This window comes from Synchiropus splendidus, chromosome 8 (genome assembly GCF_027744825.2).
Source record: "Synchiropus splendidus isolate RoL2022-P1 chromosome 8, RoL_Sspl_1.0, whole genome shotgun sequence".
Taxonomy (NCBI): domain Eukaryota; kingdom Metazoa; phylum Chordata; class Actinopteri; order Syngnathiformes; family Callionymidae; genus Synchiropus; species Synchiropus splendidus.
The window spans coordinates 13,284,388-13,300,951 of NC_071341.1; the positions used below are offsets into that span (position 1 = coordinate 13,284,388).

Here is a 16,564-nt window from a genome sequence, read left to right on the forward strand (position 1 = left end):
ACCCTATTGCTCTACTGTTGGTACATACCCGTTCACCTCAGTGGCACATGCAGACCAAGATTTTTACAGCACTCCACCTCTACTGTGTACTGTGTTTGTCTATGGAAATGTTCAACGTGGAACAAGGGTTGCCTTTAAATCCTTCATTTGAAGTGAAACTGCATGGGGATGACATCAGAAGGAGACAGCCTGGACATACACTACTGTTGTTTAGTGTGATGTAATCCTTACAGATCTCTAAATAACATGGGGTTATAAAGTGTAGACAAAAAATGTACGTCAGATGAAAATGAAGTGGTTGGAAGCGATGGTGGTAACTCAATGCAGATGAACGCGACTTGCATAGGTCAAAGGTCATCCCGACATCATTGCATTCACGAGACTCTTGAACAATGAGGTAATAAATCATCAGCATGACACTTTTGTCCAGAATTGTGTACTGTACTACTACTGTGGCCTGAAGGGTGAAGTCAGGATGACCTTTGATCCTAGCCAGGCAGGATCATACACGCTGCTAGGAACTGAGGAGCGGACAATTCATATTCAGGAGGTGACCCCGGGAGAGGAGCCCCGGCTCGTGCTGATGGTGCTTCTTACCCAGACACTTGAAAGGCACCACGACGTGGGCGTGTTCCTTGGACCCCTTGTCCCTCCGGCGCCAGTTCTCGATGTGGATTGGCTGGTTGGCCTCCACCACGTTGGTGATCTGCATATCCGGATACACCTGCACCGGAGAGAAGAGATTCAGCCAAGTGGAGGGTGAACAATTCAGCAGCGCCGCTCTCCGCACACCGTCTGCTGCGCCGCGAGAGAGAGAGCGGATGATTTACACGAGTGGCACAAATGCCATCAAAATGTCATCAGGCAAATGAGGCTGAAGCTGGTGAGGGCCAGCGCTTCACTGCTTCCTGTTTTGTTGGGAGCATAATGACGCGTGACTCTGTTATCAGCGTGGGACGGTAGATGGTGGCAAACCAGCAACGGTGAGGAAGTGCGCCGCAGTGATTCACCAGGAAACCGCTGCGCCTTAATTAAATCGTCTTCAGACACAAAAATAACGTTGAAGAGCGCCGCCGCCCTGGAAACTCTAATGAGTCCTTTGACTTGTCGACTGAACAAACGGACCTTTTTATCCTCCGCTCCGAGGCTCGGCTGCTGCTGTTTGTTTTCTGTGGAGAGCTTTAGTTTAGAGAGAAAACCTCCAGCACAACAGCCACTCAGCTTCTGTTCTGACACGCACCTGCACACACGCACGCGCGCACACACACCTCAGAGAAAGAAACAAGGTGAAGTGGAGCAAAGACAGACCACAACAGACAAAACAAACACCTCACATCTTACACACACTTATGCAAATGAAACTCATTTCCACATCATAAATAACAATAACACTTCGTAAAAATGAATTTCTGAGTCACACACGAACAGAAAAATACCACAGCTATAAAAAAAACAAAAAAAATCTCACTCTGACACACACACTTGCGTTTCTATCCCTCTCTTTATGGGGACCTCTCATGGCCATAACCCTCTATGGTTTAGAGCAAAAGTAGTAAAAGCAGTTTATTACAACTGGGTTGTAGTTTGGTTCAGAGTCCTGGTTAAGGTTAGTCATGTGTTTTGGATGGTTCGGTTTAGGTGGAGAGGCTGGGGAAAGGGTTATGCAATGAGAGGTCCTCACAAGGATAGAGATTCACCCCAGCAGCCTGGACAAAAGCTGATTCTGACATGTGTCTGTCATGAGGGTTTTGTTCTGAGTGACGGTGTTGGCGACTCACCTCCTGGCAGTACTGCAGCACTTCCTCTTTGGTTCCAACGCAGCCCTTGGTTCCCTGTGGGTCCGGCTCCCAGCGGCCGGTCAGAATGTTGACGTGCATGTTGAGTTTGCCACAGAACATCGCCACCTGCGGTTCTGCAACGGCTAAGCGCGTCTCTGCGTTAGCTGCCAGTGCCTGCAGGGGGAGACAGAGAGTGCATTGGAAGGGGACTTCTGTGATGGAGACGTTTTCTTGAACCCAAAATTGAAAAAATACAACTAAAAACTTAAAAAACACTGAATTATTTTCAACTCTGAGTTTTCAGAATCAAAATGTTATTTTGGGATTCACAACTTCTGAACCAAGTTTGGCTCCAAAAAGACAAGGTGTGTGGAGCACCTTAGCGGTCGTTTTTGTGACCTGACAAGACACCAGATCACAGCATCACACACTTCACCATGCCAGGTTACATAGTTGTCAAACCTTTGTCAGTTATTGTCAGAACACACTCAAGGAGACTCGTCCACTGACAGATCATTTACTCCTCAAGGTCAACACATATTTGTCCCCATCCTCTTCGGTCTCCGCTCTGACCTCACACCTCACTGACCTGAGAAACTCAACTAACACAGAAGAGCTGTTTGTGTATTTGAGACTCACAAGTCACTTGGATCCTCCAGTATAACAGAGTCAGTTTAACAAAACTAGTTTGAGACAAATCATCAGTAGTCCAACTGTTGTTCACAGACATGTCCATGAAGTCTGAGGGACTCACGTCCACCCTCATGATCTGAGGACTTAAGTCATGAGAATGGAACATCTGCATAGTCTGGAACACTGAGGGAGACCTGTCCTGGTATGCTTTCATACCCTCGAGGAGGGACACAGCAAGGGTCACAGTCACACTTAACATGGGTTCAACTCTGAACCTGAACACATCCATGACACATCCAGCCAAACTCGGACACCACCACAGGATGAAAACAAGGTTCCAGACAAAGCTGATAACAGGGAAGACAACAAAACGAGTGCAGCATCGACAACAACTGACGCAGACGCACACAGTGGACGTTTGAGTGGTCGGCTCAAACTCAATTTTCCCTGGTGCTGCTCCACTTCTCGCTCTTTCCACCACCACAGGCTTGTTTACTTTACTGCTCTGGTTCCTTTGTGACATTCACTCGGTGTATGCGGGCGTGTGTGTGTGTGTTGTCTTGTACTTCTATCTCTGTGAGAACCTGAATGCATTTTTAATCACAGTATGAGGAGTTTTGCAAAGTCAGGACATTTTGAGTGGTCTGTCAAGTCTCATTCTGAGCATTAAAACTACAAAATGCCCAGGTTATTGTAATTGGGTTTTAGTTTGGTTAAGATTAGCCATTTCTTTTAGATGGTAATGTATGTCAATGCCGGTTCTCACTAAGATAGGAAGACAAATGTGAGTGTGTGTGTGTGTGCATCTTTTGCCATACTTGTGAGTACCAAATCTTGACAATCCACAGTTTTGTGAGGACATTTCGGCCTGTCCTCACAAGGTTTAGAGGGTTAAAACCTCAGTAAAAGTAGTTTATTCTAACTGGGTTTCAGTTTGGTTCAGAGTACTGGTTAAGGTTAGCCATGTGTTTTGGATGGTTAGGTTTAGGTAGAGAGGCTGGGGAAAGGGTTATGGCCATGAGAGGTCCCCACAAAAGTAGCGAAACAAGTGCATGAGACCACAGGCAGCCTGTGAGTTGGTGGCGTGCCGGGCGGGCGCGCTGCTCTTCTGGCTCCTCATGAAGTGACAAAGTCTTAATTGTAGGACCCTGATAAAGGAGGGGCGCTAAATACCACCTCCCTAAATCTGCCACCGTAAACTTGTTTATGACGCCAGCCTGGGGCAGACCTGGGAACAGATGGGTGCTAGAGAGCTACTTTGTCACAAGCTCAGTAGACACAGCTTCTGTGGAGAAGACCTCTGCTGTAGTAGTCAAGATCACACCGACCCAGACATTATCGAGATCGGTGAGTATCGGAGTCTCAAAAGTGATCCACAAAAGAGCCGCAGTCAGGTGTCAGCTGAAACAAACCTTACTTGAGTTTGGGCATCCTCCTGATAAAACCACCACTCACTGTGTGGATCAGTTTGAGACCGAAAGAAAAACAACAAAACAGAACAAAAAGCCAGTATCCTTTATTTTACAAATTATGCTTCCTGAGTTTCCTGAGACCATAAAAAAAACCAGATCTCAAGTACTACAACACTAGATGGTTCTGTTTATCTGGAAAATTATATTCAACTGTGGAGTTCAACATTTCATGAGAACTATGTTGTTTTACAATAAATGTTAACAATAATTTCATAAACGTTTACACATTTATTACATTTTTTTTCAGTAGTAATTCCAAAGATATATTTCTTCTACAGTTTTTTTGTTTGTCTGTAAAGTTACTTTTAAATGACTTCTTCAGAATGTAGACAATTATGTCTTCTGGAAAACAATCCCAAAAAGCTGATGTCTTCAATTCAGTTGAGATGTAAGTTGCTCAGATGTCATCAGGAGGTGGGAGACTTTCCGCACTAAACCACAGCAACAAACATTTTCTGGAGGCTGTGTGAGCTGGACCTGGCCGGCGAGCGAGTTCGCTGGTGCTTTGAACTCCAGTGAGCTTCTAGTTAAAGTCCAGCGAAATGCTGCCACCAATAACTTTTGCTTCAGCGACTCGTTCTAGTTCTGAACGGAGCGAGTTTCAGAGCGACTGCGCTCGCCGACACAGTCATTAGTCTTGGTGGATAAAATGTTCTCTAACAGTCTCGGGCCAACTCTCCTCCTCACATGTCCAAACCATCTGGGCCTCCCTAACTTTGTCTCCAAACTTCTCAACATGAGCATCATCTTCACACTGTAGCAATGAGCTAAGCAGGTCGCAAACCCAGTGTCCTCCATCACTTTCTCTCTCACAGACACACACACATACACCAGAGTCACCAGAGTTTGTGCACAAACTTATTTGCCAGTCCCCACAAGGTTAAGCCCCAAATTGAGGCTGAAGACTTGAAAATAACTGGGTCATTATAACTGGATTTAAATCTGGTTCAGAGTTCTGTTTTTTTTTTTTTTATGGCAATCGCCGTTGCAAGTTTTATGGCAATGAGAGGTCCCCACAAGGACAGATACAAACGTGTGTGTTATGCACATGGAATTATGTGTATTTGTGTTTGTACTTCTACATGTTTTGTTTGTGTTTGAGTGTAGGGTGGTGAGTGTGTCCCTCGCCTGTTTTGTGTACGTAAGTTGTGTGTAAGATCCAGTGTCTTTGTTGGTGTGTGTGTTTAGTATGTATCCATCATCACACGTCTCAATATATACTGTGTGTGTGTGTGCGTGTGTGTGTGTGTGTGTGTGTGTGTGTGTGTGCGTGTGTGTGTGCGTGATCCTACAGAAGCCTACCCCCTTCAGGTGGTAGGCTCTAATTCCAGCAGCGGTCGTGAGAGAGAGTCTGGGCTTGTGGATCCAGAACCAGCCGCGGGTCGGCACCCGCAGATTCCCAGAATTCTTGGTGTCCATGTGACTGTGAGGAGAAACGCCTGGACCGCTAATCCCGCTAATCCGTCCCGTGGTCACTTAACACTTAAACAGGATGATGAGTCACACATGCACGGGATGCGACCCCAACTCGCTCATCCCAACGTGGTGCTTGTAGTTCCACTCCATCTACAGCTCTTTATTGCCCCACACTAACTAAATGGCCCGGATTTATGACTTTACTGCAGAGCTGGGCTGAGAATTTCCTATAGGGCCACATTATAAACTGTGACTGTTGTGAGGGGCCATCATGCCAAAAGAAAGACGACGATGACCATGAAACATGACGGAAAAAACTAAAGTATATATATATATATTTTTTTTTTTTTTTTTTTTTTCTACCGAATTTTGAGGAAAATACTAAAATGTGTTTACTGTTGAACCATTAATGACTAAAATGGATACAGGATTAAACAAATGACAGAAAAATGACAAAATTATTAGCGATATAGTTTTAGTCTGACCTCATGAGGGCTGCAAAAACACAGACAAAGGGCCGCACTTTGCCCAGGTCTGCTTCACTGTGTGGCAGCAGTAATGTTCACCTTAACTAAGAGACGTTCCAGTCTCTCTGCAGCAGTCGGACTCAGATGTTTATATGCATGTCAAAAGTCCAAACTGGACTGAGGCAATAATTTGGTTTTTATGGGCCGTCATGTGAGCTCAGTCATAGTCCCTGTCGACAGAGCAGGAAGGACGGATGGAACAGGAAGTGAAGAAGTGGCGTGAGAGCAGAGTGGCCACAGGGCTACGGTGTGTTGCAGCTACATGGTGAGGAGCACTGATGATGTTTGGAACTCTGATATAGTCTCACTGGGCTCAGTGACACGTCCACTCCACGCCTGGCCGCCACAGACTCACACGTCGCTGTGACAGGCGCCGCACCTCTCACCGTCCTGCGAAGAGCGATTTCATTTACACCTGAGTCACAACGGCTGTACATAGATGAGTCACGGTGTCAAGAGAGGACTCACGCCAGTGGGGATGCCACACACACAGCGACACTCACAACGGTGACATTTCTCAGCACATCCTTACTACCCCCGACGCCAGCCCCCTGAAAGACCACACAGGGAGTAGAGTGGAGGCGTCATGTTCTCGCCGCTGCACTGGCCTCAGGAACAAGAGGAAACTCCAGGACCAGTCCATGAGTCAGCACTCGCCGGCCCACGACTCCTTTCCTGATGAAGGAGGGTTCGGGTCCAGAGGTCAGGAAGAACCATCACCACTGAAGCCGTGTGGATCTCAAACAAAAGCTGGACTGTGAAAGATTAAGTCAAGAGGAACCTCATTGGTTTGACGGTGTCCAGTTTGACTCCTTGGACTTCCTTTAATTCTCCCACATCCTTCCCAATGCTTCGCCAGCAGCTGAGCTACATATCTTCACTGCAGTTAGCTGAAACCTGCTTAGATCTGAACTACGTTCCATCGGGTCATTCCACTCTCTCATCATTTGTAGTTACACTACACAAGCTTTTACAAAGAATTTCAGCCCGTAACACAAACTCTTTTTCTTCTTTCCAAAACAGGTCACGACAACACGCAGGCTCATGGCTACAGCAGGTGACTACGAGGAGTTCACGAGTGACACCAGCAAAGCAAGTCACTGTCTCTTCCAGATGGCCAAATTTGTTTTTTCTCTAGGACAGAGTTTGATCCACATTTAGTTTTCTCATCTAATATCAACCTTCATTGCTCGAATCATTTTCTTCAATGTCTTGGGTTTGATTAAAATATTTTTTTCTACTAAATTTTTTTTTTTACTTTTTATTGTGTGTGTTTTATTTTTTCATCAATTCTATATTATCATCCAGATTTTTCAAGTTTCATTTTGGCTTTTTTAATTTAATTTCTTTTACATATTTTATTCATAATTTATTTTTCCCTCCATTGCTCTAGTGTTAGCCAACATTTTTTTCCAATCAATCCCACTCATTGATGATAATTTACATTAATCTTATTTTATTTTATTTATTTGATGCCATTGATTTTCTTAACTTTATTTCTAGATATTCCTGATGAACCTGCTTTTCACTGTACAGTGCTCTGAGAGAATTCTCTTTCTCCCTCCCTTTTCCCATGTAGCCAACGTTTCTCTTCACGTAAATGTTTTATTTAAATGCGCAACTTCCCGGCTGACTTCCGTCCAGCTAATGTTACCCAGCCGAATGTCTTTGTCTGGAGAGGCCCAGTTTAACGTTTGTGAGCAGCAGAATCTACGTCAGTGATTAACAACGTAGCACTAACCTGACCGCACACACTGACTCACACTGACCCACACTCTACTCTTATCAAACACAATGGTCCAAAATAATCCTGGATCAGACTTTAAGCCAATTTTCGGTGTTGTTACAAGCCAGACAGACGTGCAGCTGCTATGGAGGGCAGGCAATGTCTGTCCAAAGAGCGGAAGACAAGAACGCTGGTGATGAAACTCCTCCCACTCTCTGCTATATCACAGAAGCCAGCGGCGCTGCTGAGAACATCTGAGGACAGAAATGCAGGTCCTCGCTCCACCTGTGGTTTGGCCACATGATATTCTGTAATGTGGCCTCCACAACCAGGGGTGGCGCTGTGACATCAAGAGTTTTTCCAGCTCTACTGTCAACATCTGTAGTGTCATTCGCATGTCAACACACAACATCGCGGAGTTTCAATCGCACCCACTACGACTCTGAGAAGTGACACACAACAAGCATTCTTTATCGTCAGGACTCTGTGGACAAGTAAGCTTCAGCGGACGTTAGCCAGTCGATACAGAACTCCAACAAACAAACACAATAAATAAACTCAAATAAAGCTAAATAAGCTGAAATAAGCCCAAGTGCGTGTCATGTTTTTGGGCTCCTCTGGAGACAGTTTAATGTGTTTTGGTGGAGGTCGAGGGAATGACAGAATCTCTCTCGTCCAATTGACCTGTCTCCATGGCAACCTCCACAAAAGCATCCCGGCTATTCACAGAGGCGTGCTGTGGAGGAGCGATAGAGAGGGAAGAGAGGGACGGAGGAAGGAAATGGGCAACGCTGAGAGGAGAGGAGGAAGATGAGCGCAGCGGTGAGGAAGATAAGCGATGAATACGACACTCCGTCTGTTGCTTTCATCGACACTTCTGACCAACTTCACACCACCCCAGCGTTCAGCACGTAAAGCCTGTTTGTCCCGTCGGCAGCAGAAGCTAATGGCCATCGCCCGGCAGCCAGTGCCAGCAATGTCGCTTCACATGAGCGGAGTCGACGGCTGAGGGGCTCTTCTGAAATATTCACCCCAACTCTCGCCTCAGCATGAGCTGAGTGGAATGAGGATAAGAGAGAATGAAAGCAGCCCGTCGGTCCAGAGCATGACGTTGCGTCAGCCTGGACATGAAATATCCAGGAGGGGCGCCGGAGAGCCAAGGGTGGGGGGTTGATCTTCTCTGGACCAGAATCTCACAAGCTTCCCCAGCCACACAGGAAGGGGGGTTCAGTCTCATCTTGAGTGCATTTGCAAACATTTCATGGTGGCAGCCATGATGGACACATCACCGGTTTTATGAGTCGATCATCCACTTGGACACACGCTCACCAAAATATTGACAGCGTTTAAAACAAAGGTCAAGGACAGGATAGGAATTCTGTCAGGTGCAGACGCATTGAGTGGATCTGCGGTGCTCGCATGTGATGCTACTGTAGGCTAATGCGTGTGTGTCAAGCTAACTTGGCTCAGTTGCAGCGCAGTGTGGAGCGACGCACATTACCATTGCTTGCATTAGCGATCAAACATGGCTGAATGTAACGTTTCTATCGAGGGGGAACATTCTTTCACAACACACGTGGTTTTGTCTGATGGAGAGTCATCATACTCCCGTTTCGTTCATCACAGATTCAAGTCCGACGGAGGAGCCCATGAGGTCCGGCTCCAGTCGTCCCTCAACGTACACCTGGATAACAGGACTTATCAATCATCTGCAGGTTGTTTACGAATCTGTGTGGAGACAAGCCGGGAGGCAGAGAGGTGCGGCTTGCTTCCCCTGCTTCCCTGGATGCCTCCACATGAAAGAGAAACGACATGAAAGATGCATCAGCCCTGACGTCGGCTGTCGAGCGCGGTGCCTGGCACACTTCCCAGCAGCAGCCGTCTGATGGAAGGAGCGACGCGCAGCATGCATGGACGGAGAGGGATTAAAACAGTGCGAGCCTACGACCTTCGCCCTCTGATGTCAGAGATTTCGCTTAGCTATCTGTTTTCCTCTGGCCTCTTGTCTTGTGTCAGTGTGTCTGTGTGTGTACATTGTATAGATACGCTTTCTTAGAAAGACATCTCCTTTTTTCTTTTTACTCCACAAGGAAAACAAGAACTTTATCAATGCTGTTCTGTTAGTCGTGGAAATTGCAGCAGTTCAAGTTGACTTATTATGCACTTTATTTATTTAAAAAGTGCAGAGTTAATGAAATAGGACTGAAACGTGTGTTGTTGTTGAGAAGAAAAAACAACAGAATCTGCAGGTCAGGCTTGCCATGAAACTGTATTGGCACCTGAACAAATCGCAGAGTCCTTTCATATCGAAGCCCCAGCAGCTGATTCCTCCTCCAGACTCAGAGTTCTGTCGACAGGTGAGGCCTGAACGAGGAACAGCAAACACCAGTCAGTCTGGCTGCCGTTTTCCACTCAGCCAACTGAAGCCTCACGGTCGAAACTTTGACAGATGCAGTCGCTGCAGAGTCGACGGCAATCTACACAGAGCAGCAGATCTTTTGATAAAGCTGCTCTGAACTAAGTCAAATGTGGATTTCTGTTTAGCAGCCTCTTGAGTCGAGTCATCGTCCCTCCCTCAGCTCGGTTCTGATCATCACAGCAGGCTCACCGTCGCCATACTGAGGCATACATGAGAGGCTCCTCATCTACTGCGGTCTGCACCCTTCAGAGAGGTCCAGAGTAGCCGACATGATCTTCAACATGCTTCATGGTGGTGTAATATCGATATTCTCACCTGGAATACCTGTGAACGGACGGTACACGAGGATCATACAGTGGGAGTGATTGGTAACAGGCTACAGCCAATCAGTGGGCCGCACCTTGGCAGCACCAACAAAACCACACACAAGACACCGGGAGGCGGCACGAGGTCCGGCAAGTGTGTGGCGAGTCTAACGTTTGTGTCAAGTGTTTCCTCAGCTGCACTCACACTGACTCGGCTCGAGGACAGAGGCAGTAACGGAGAGGAAGGGAAAAGAAAAGTGAAACCATTAGCCGATAAAACAATAAAACTCTTGTTACCATCATGGAGATTATCTATAATTAAATATTGATCGCTTCTGTTGAAAGGGAGGTGCGGCGGCTGGCGTGGCGGTCGGCACGGAGCACAGGCGGAAGGTATTGCGGCAAGTGAAACCATTTACCTCAGATAACTTTGTCAGATCAATGCTTACCCGCGAGCCTCCAGTTTGATGTGGACAGACCCACGAGTCCGGCTTCTTTGGGACTTAGGGACATGAGCTCCATCCATGAGTCGAAGCTCATCTGGCATAAAAGCACGCACAATCGCAGCACCAGTGACACACTGGTAGAGAGGCAGGACTAGGGATGAGCAATCACTTAGCGTACACGATATACTGCCAAACACAATCTCCCCCCAATGACAATTCTGCATCTCACGATCAATTTGATGAAAACAAGCTCAGCTGCATTGGACTTACACACGTGACAAGACCACGACGGCGCGCTGCGCTCTGCAGCGTGTGACAGTTGTGGAGAGTGTGGTGGACTTTAGTTCACGATCATAGTTTTTACCTTATTTTTAGTACAGGGAACCTTTGAAACACCGTGGTGAAAATAGTTGGATATTGGACGGACCTTCGCTCCAGTATTGGCGGCGGCGTCCTCTTCCACGTCCCCATTAGGGTTCACTGATCGCGGACACACACTCACAGCCTGCGCTAATGCTACACCCCGGCATCAGTTAGGGACCATCAAGAGGCTCAATTTAACCCCTAAATAAAACTGGCAGAGCACTCTGTCAGACACGAGCGGCTTCTACCAGAGACGTGAAACATTGAATTTCTCATCTCTACACTTGGTTAACTATTGTATTTTAACATAAACAAATAATGATGCTGGAGACAAACTCCACAAACAAGTTTCATCATAAAAAATGTCCAACACATGGAATAGAATAAAAATGTATTTATCACGATAACTTTTTTTGTCCATATCGCCCATCCCTAGGCAGGACCCAGATACTCCTGGTTCACACTGGACCAGCTGGTACTGAGATCCACCAGCAGGGGCGGGAACCACCAGGTGTGAGGGGAGAGGGACGGTACAGGTGATGCCAACTCTCATATGTGCTGTGGTCAAGTGAAGTTTACAGGACATGCAAGGATGATAAAACCCTGCGCAAGGAAGTGACCGGTTGGTGACACACAAGGGTCCAGAGATGGGTGGAGACATATGGAAGGTGTTGTGTGAGAGAAGACTGGTGAAGGTCAGGAGACATGCCATCCACTGTGGCCTGTTCAAACTCAGACAGTTTCACTTGAATGTAACTGTCACTGACTGATGTAGGAATCTGAGCTGAGTGACACTTGCATGAAGGTTAAACGGATAAATGAGCTAGCTGAAGATCTGATACTAGTTTAATTGACGAGATCATCGCAGATCCTGAAGAAGATTATCACCTGCTTATCGATCATTTATCACGGAGGCGGTCGTAATTCCGAGCCCGTCTGCGGGTGAGCATCCACTCCTGGCAGCAGGGAGGCAGACGAGCAGCTAAAGCGGCGATGCTCTGATGAAGAGATAATTGACTCGGTTGCCGTGGTTACACAGCTGTGTGACGGCGATAATGAAGTGGAAGAAAGTTTCCTCCAGGAGGAACAACAGCTTTTCATTCGGCGCTAATCTCTCCCGGGCCGAGGTCCATTTCGGGGGGGAATTCTCTGCGGTGCAGTGGACAGATTTGACAGCAGTCCTCTCGCGCACAATAAAAGCTGTCTGTGCGAGCGAGCGCCTCCACGCTCCGCTTTCATCTCACTTCACTTGGAGCACATCTCTGCGCCTGTCTTGTGTCTGAGCTTTACCTCCCATCTGGTGCGGCGTAAGTCCGCCGGTGCACGTGCGCTGACCCCCGGACGGACCTTCTGTCGCGGCTTATGATCCACGTGGCTCAGAGCCGATTACGTTCCTGACATCACCGCGCCAGATGTTTATCAGGAGGTGACGCACTCTTCAGTTCCTTCGACCCATGACCACTTGAGTTAGAGGTGAGCAGCTCAAGACAAAGTTGTGACAAACTCAGAGGTACGGCGTGTCACCAGTCACCATATCTCCTTTAAGACAGTGGCATTATGGGTAGTCTTGTGCTGTGGTCGATGATTCTCTCAGTGAAGTACAAGGTGAATTGCACTGCAAGACGCCAGTTCTGTAAAACAATGCAACCAAAAACAAAGATCCGGTTCTTCACCAGCTCGATGACTAACTCCTCCCGTGTTAACATGTGAGCGGACGGCAAGTTACCCACGCCAAAGGAGCCGAGCTTAACTCCTGCGACACCAGCCGGACCCTACTACGGTTAGGACGCCACAAAGCTGGGAGGGTAACATAGCTGCAACAACGTATAGCAAGCTACAATTATCTCACTCATGGCTACATTCAATAAACCCGCCAAATATTAGCTTTATTTAGCTGTAATTATTTGTAATGATTTGAAAGAACTTGTGGTTTCATCAGAGTCATGCAAGTCATGGGGTTGAATCAGGCTTATGTCATGAGACAGACGAAAATCCTGCTGACTGAACAGGAAACAGCCCAGGTAGATTGAGCTCCAAGTCATCAGATCTGCACAGGAATGAGACGCGCCTGTTGCCTGAGCCAGATCCGCCAGACAGCAATATTCGGCCCGGATCTGTTGATGTGGCCTGGATTGGTACTGGATTTGGGCTATAGATTAACCTGACTTTGCGACTCAGGACCAGATATGGCCCGCATCTCTTCCGGAAGCCCAAATTAAAACAGCAAAACGTACAGATCCGGGCCACCACCGTCCCAGATGCAGCCCAATCCGGGCAGATTCCAGGTGGTAGGCAACTCTCGTGGCCCAGATCTGTTGAGGAGGCAATTAGCGCGCCTCATTCCGATGCCGACCTCGCAAGCTGGTGTGGTTCTGGCTGCTATATAGAGTCCAAATGAGCTGGCAACAACTTGTAAAATGTTCATCCAGTCCTGCCCAGCAACATGTCACCACTGTGCTATCCTCCGACCTAACAGGACATTTGGCAGCATTATAAAAGCTAATTCAATACATGCCAGGTCAGCAGAACCCGACTAGACCAGTTAGGGGGTGTAGCACATCCACATGAGTGGTTAACTCGGCTCACTATCTTCACCTCACACATGCAGCAGTGACCGTCTGAAGTCTTGTGGGTTCACATTATCGCTGGACCTTTGTTTAAGTCTGGCTTGATGGTTCCCTTATAGCCGCACCCTAAACACTGTTATTAAAGTGGAGACCCGCTGAAAAGACAATTGTTCCGCGGACACAGCGGTCGCCTCTCTTCACGGTTTAATTGGGAAGATTCGCGTAGCCATCTCTCCTGTCTGATGTTCTTCGATGGAAATGGGGCTGCTGCCTTCATTACCTTGTTCAAGGAAGTAAATTGACTTCCTCGCCCTCCTGCCCCAACCCACGCTCCACCTCGGATGAGAGGACTGCACGACAGCAGGCTCAGCCTTGGGCCTCTTTACAAGCATGGCGGAGGAAAGGTCTGGCGGCACGACAGATCCGGCGGGTTTGTTTTGCACGGCTCGTACTCTATGGACGATGCGTTGCTGCATCAGCACTTCTGAGGCGCGGGATTAGACCCCGGAGCGTGGCCTCGCCGCCACCCCACTCTCTCTGGAAAAACAGCCGTCTAATCTCTCAAGCCGAGGCGAAGGGATTTAGCAGACAGAACCTTAGCTTACTTTCCAGCAGCATCCCTGCTTCCTCTCCTCCTGGTCTCTCATCAGCATGCAACAGCACGCGGCTCAGGCGCAGACAGGCCAGTAAATAAAGTCACAGAGGAACCTCGCCGGGGCCTCCAGCCCGACGCTCGGCCCCGACCCTTCTCAGCTAACAGGCCGCTAATTGTTCAGAGAGAAACACAGGCCAGAACCATCCGGCTACAGGATGGAACACACTCATCTCTTCAGAGGGAGCATTGAGAAAAATATACCTAAATCTACAGTACATTGATAAAAACATGGCGGTTAGATTTAAAAAGAAAAACGATTACTGCCAAAATAAACAGTAATAAAAAGACCATGACATTACATGCTTAAAACATAGTATCTGACAATAGATTATTTTATATACTTTTCATTTAAAGATTGTTAATATAAATGATAAATATTGGAAGTGGAGAATATCTTGGGACCATAGCGGCCTGTACATATGGGATACAGCGACACTATTTCGCTGTTTTTTTAGAATATATTCAATTTCATTGGCAGTTTCCATGAGGTCTGTATTTCTGATACAGATGGAAGAAAAAATAAAATGTACCAAACTCGGCTAAGAAACAAAAATGCAAGACAAAAGCAAAACAAATATTTAAGAAAACTTAAGACAAATTCAATTAAAAACTGAAAGCTGAGATGCACAGCAATAATAATAATAATAAAGGGTTACAAATGTTTGAGTAATTTTTGATGCAACAAGGGAATGCTGAATACACAACTAACCAAGAAGCCAGTGAGCATTAAAGATCTATATATTTATTGCTTATTCCTCGTTTATACTGGCCAAAAACAGGACATGACATTTTTATACTTTATTTTTGCAAAAAGGGAAATGAAATGAAAATAAGGAATATGATGAAAGTGAGATGAAAATCAGTTGCGGGACTCATCTCTTCTTTACTTCCATTCCACAAAGGAGACACAGGGTGGAAAATAATGCAGCTGTACTTGTGCTTCCTTGTAGAATTCTGTCAGAAGACTCTTACATTTGGCTCTATTTGTCCCTTCAGCAGAAGCAGTGGACATCACCTCACCACTTATGTTTCAACTTGAGTTGTAAGAGTCGATGGTCACGGTCAGGCTGAGCCCCCAGCTGAGGCCTATTGACAGCAGTGTCTCCATCTCAAGGGCAACACGAGGAGCTCGCTTGCAACCGAGCGGACGGACACTGGCTGTGGATCAAAAGAGCGCGGCGAGCGGAAGAGAAAGGTCACTGAAGATCTGAAGTACAGCCGAGCAGACAGCTGTTGCAACAACCACAGCCATCTGCTGAACTCTGACACACGACAGCGGAGCACTGGGTGCTACACAGGGCCCGCAGACCGCTGTTTGATCAGGACCAGCTGAGAGTGTTAAACCTTGTTGTTTGAGTCCTCAGTATAACAGCAACGATCTTCGTGTTTGGGTCTGTTCTCCTGAGCCACTATGACACTTTTGACTTTTGACATGCATGTAAATGTGTTCCCAGCTATTTCTGCACTATTTATTATAAAACAGTGAAAACATTAAGAACTTTGGGTTAGGGATGCACCGGATTTAAAATTTGAGGCTGAAGCTGAAGCAAAGGAGGAGGAGTAGGTTGCCAGAATTTTGTCATCAGTCTAGTAGAGTTCAATTCACCTCTACAGAGAATTTTTGTGTTTAAAAAAACGTGTTTGTTGCGCGTTGTCCAGAAGCCGATTGTTGCCTTTTATTCACTCTTCGGCCGAATACATTTGTTACTATTCACTCTTCGGCCAAGCATTTTAGATTTTATTTACTTCGACTACAAATGTCCAAGTTGGTGCATCGCTAGTGAGAACCGTCTCGCTCTGCCGCCAGGGACCAGGGATGGGAAGAAAACAAATCTGACCTGCCACTCAGTGTGGGAGCAAGGCTTACGCAACCCCGACCTGCTCAGACTCCTCATCACAGTGGGCTCAGCTCACTCTCAGAACCTCTGCCGGGGGCTGCAGGGAGAATTTCAATCAGACAAGAGCAGCACTGCTGGGACCAACCGGTCACTCGAGTGTGAGGACGCTGACTCGACAGCAGCGGCTGGACTTGAAACCCATCCACCTGGGTCGGCAGATGGATGAGTGACATCGTGAGGCTCGCGACTCTTGTTGGGAGTCTTGCTCCGAGTCACAATCCTTAACACTACTGTTTCAACACGAGTCATGCTCCCTGTCCAACGCAGCCATACAAGACCTGGCCCAAGTCTTCCTCAGGAAGTCTCAGGCTTTTACAGAAACTCCAGGATGGGTTTTTTCACTGTTAGATTCTTCTCCA

General features: G+C 47.0%; 1 protein-coding gene across 4 annotated transcripts in view; it reads right to left on the reverse strand.

Moving 5' to 3' along the window:
- aplp2 (amyloid beta (A4) precursor-like protein 2) overlaps nt 1-16,564 on the reverse strand; it is a 43,531-nt gene that overhangs the window by 17,974 nt on the left and 8,993 nt on the right. For all 4 annotated transcript variants that reach the window (XM_053873808.1, XM_053873807.1, XM_053873806.1 and 1 more), the window contains exons 2-3: nt 1,779-1,952; nt 598-724 (exon numbers count right to left, since the gene is read on the reverse strand). In XM_053873808.1, the coding sequence (XP_053729783.1) occupies nt 598-724; nt 1,779-1,952 (301 nt within the window). The remainder of the gene's footprint in view (nt 1-597; nt 725-1,778; nt 1,953-16,564) is intronic.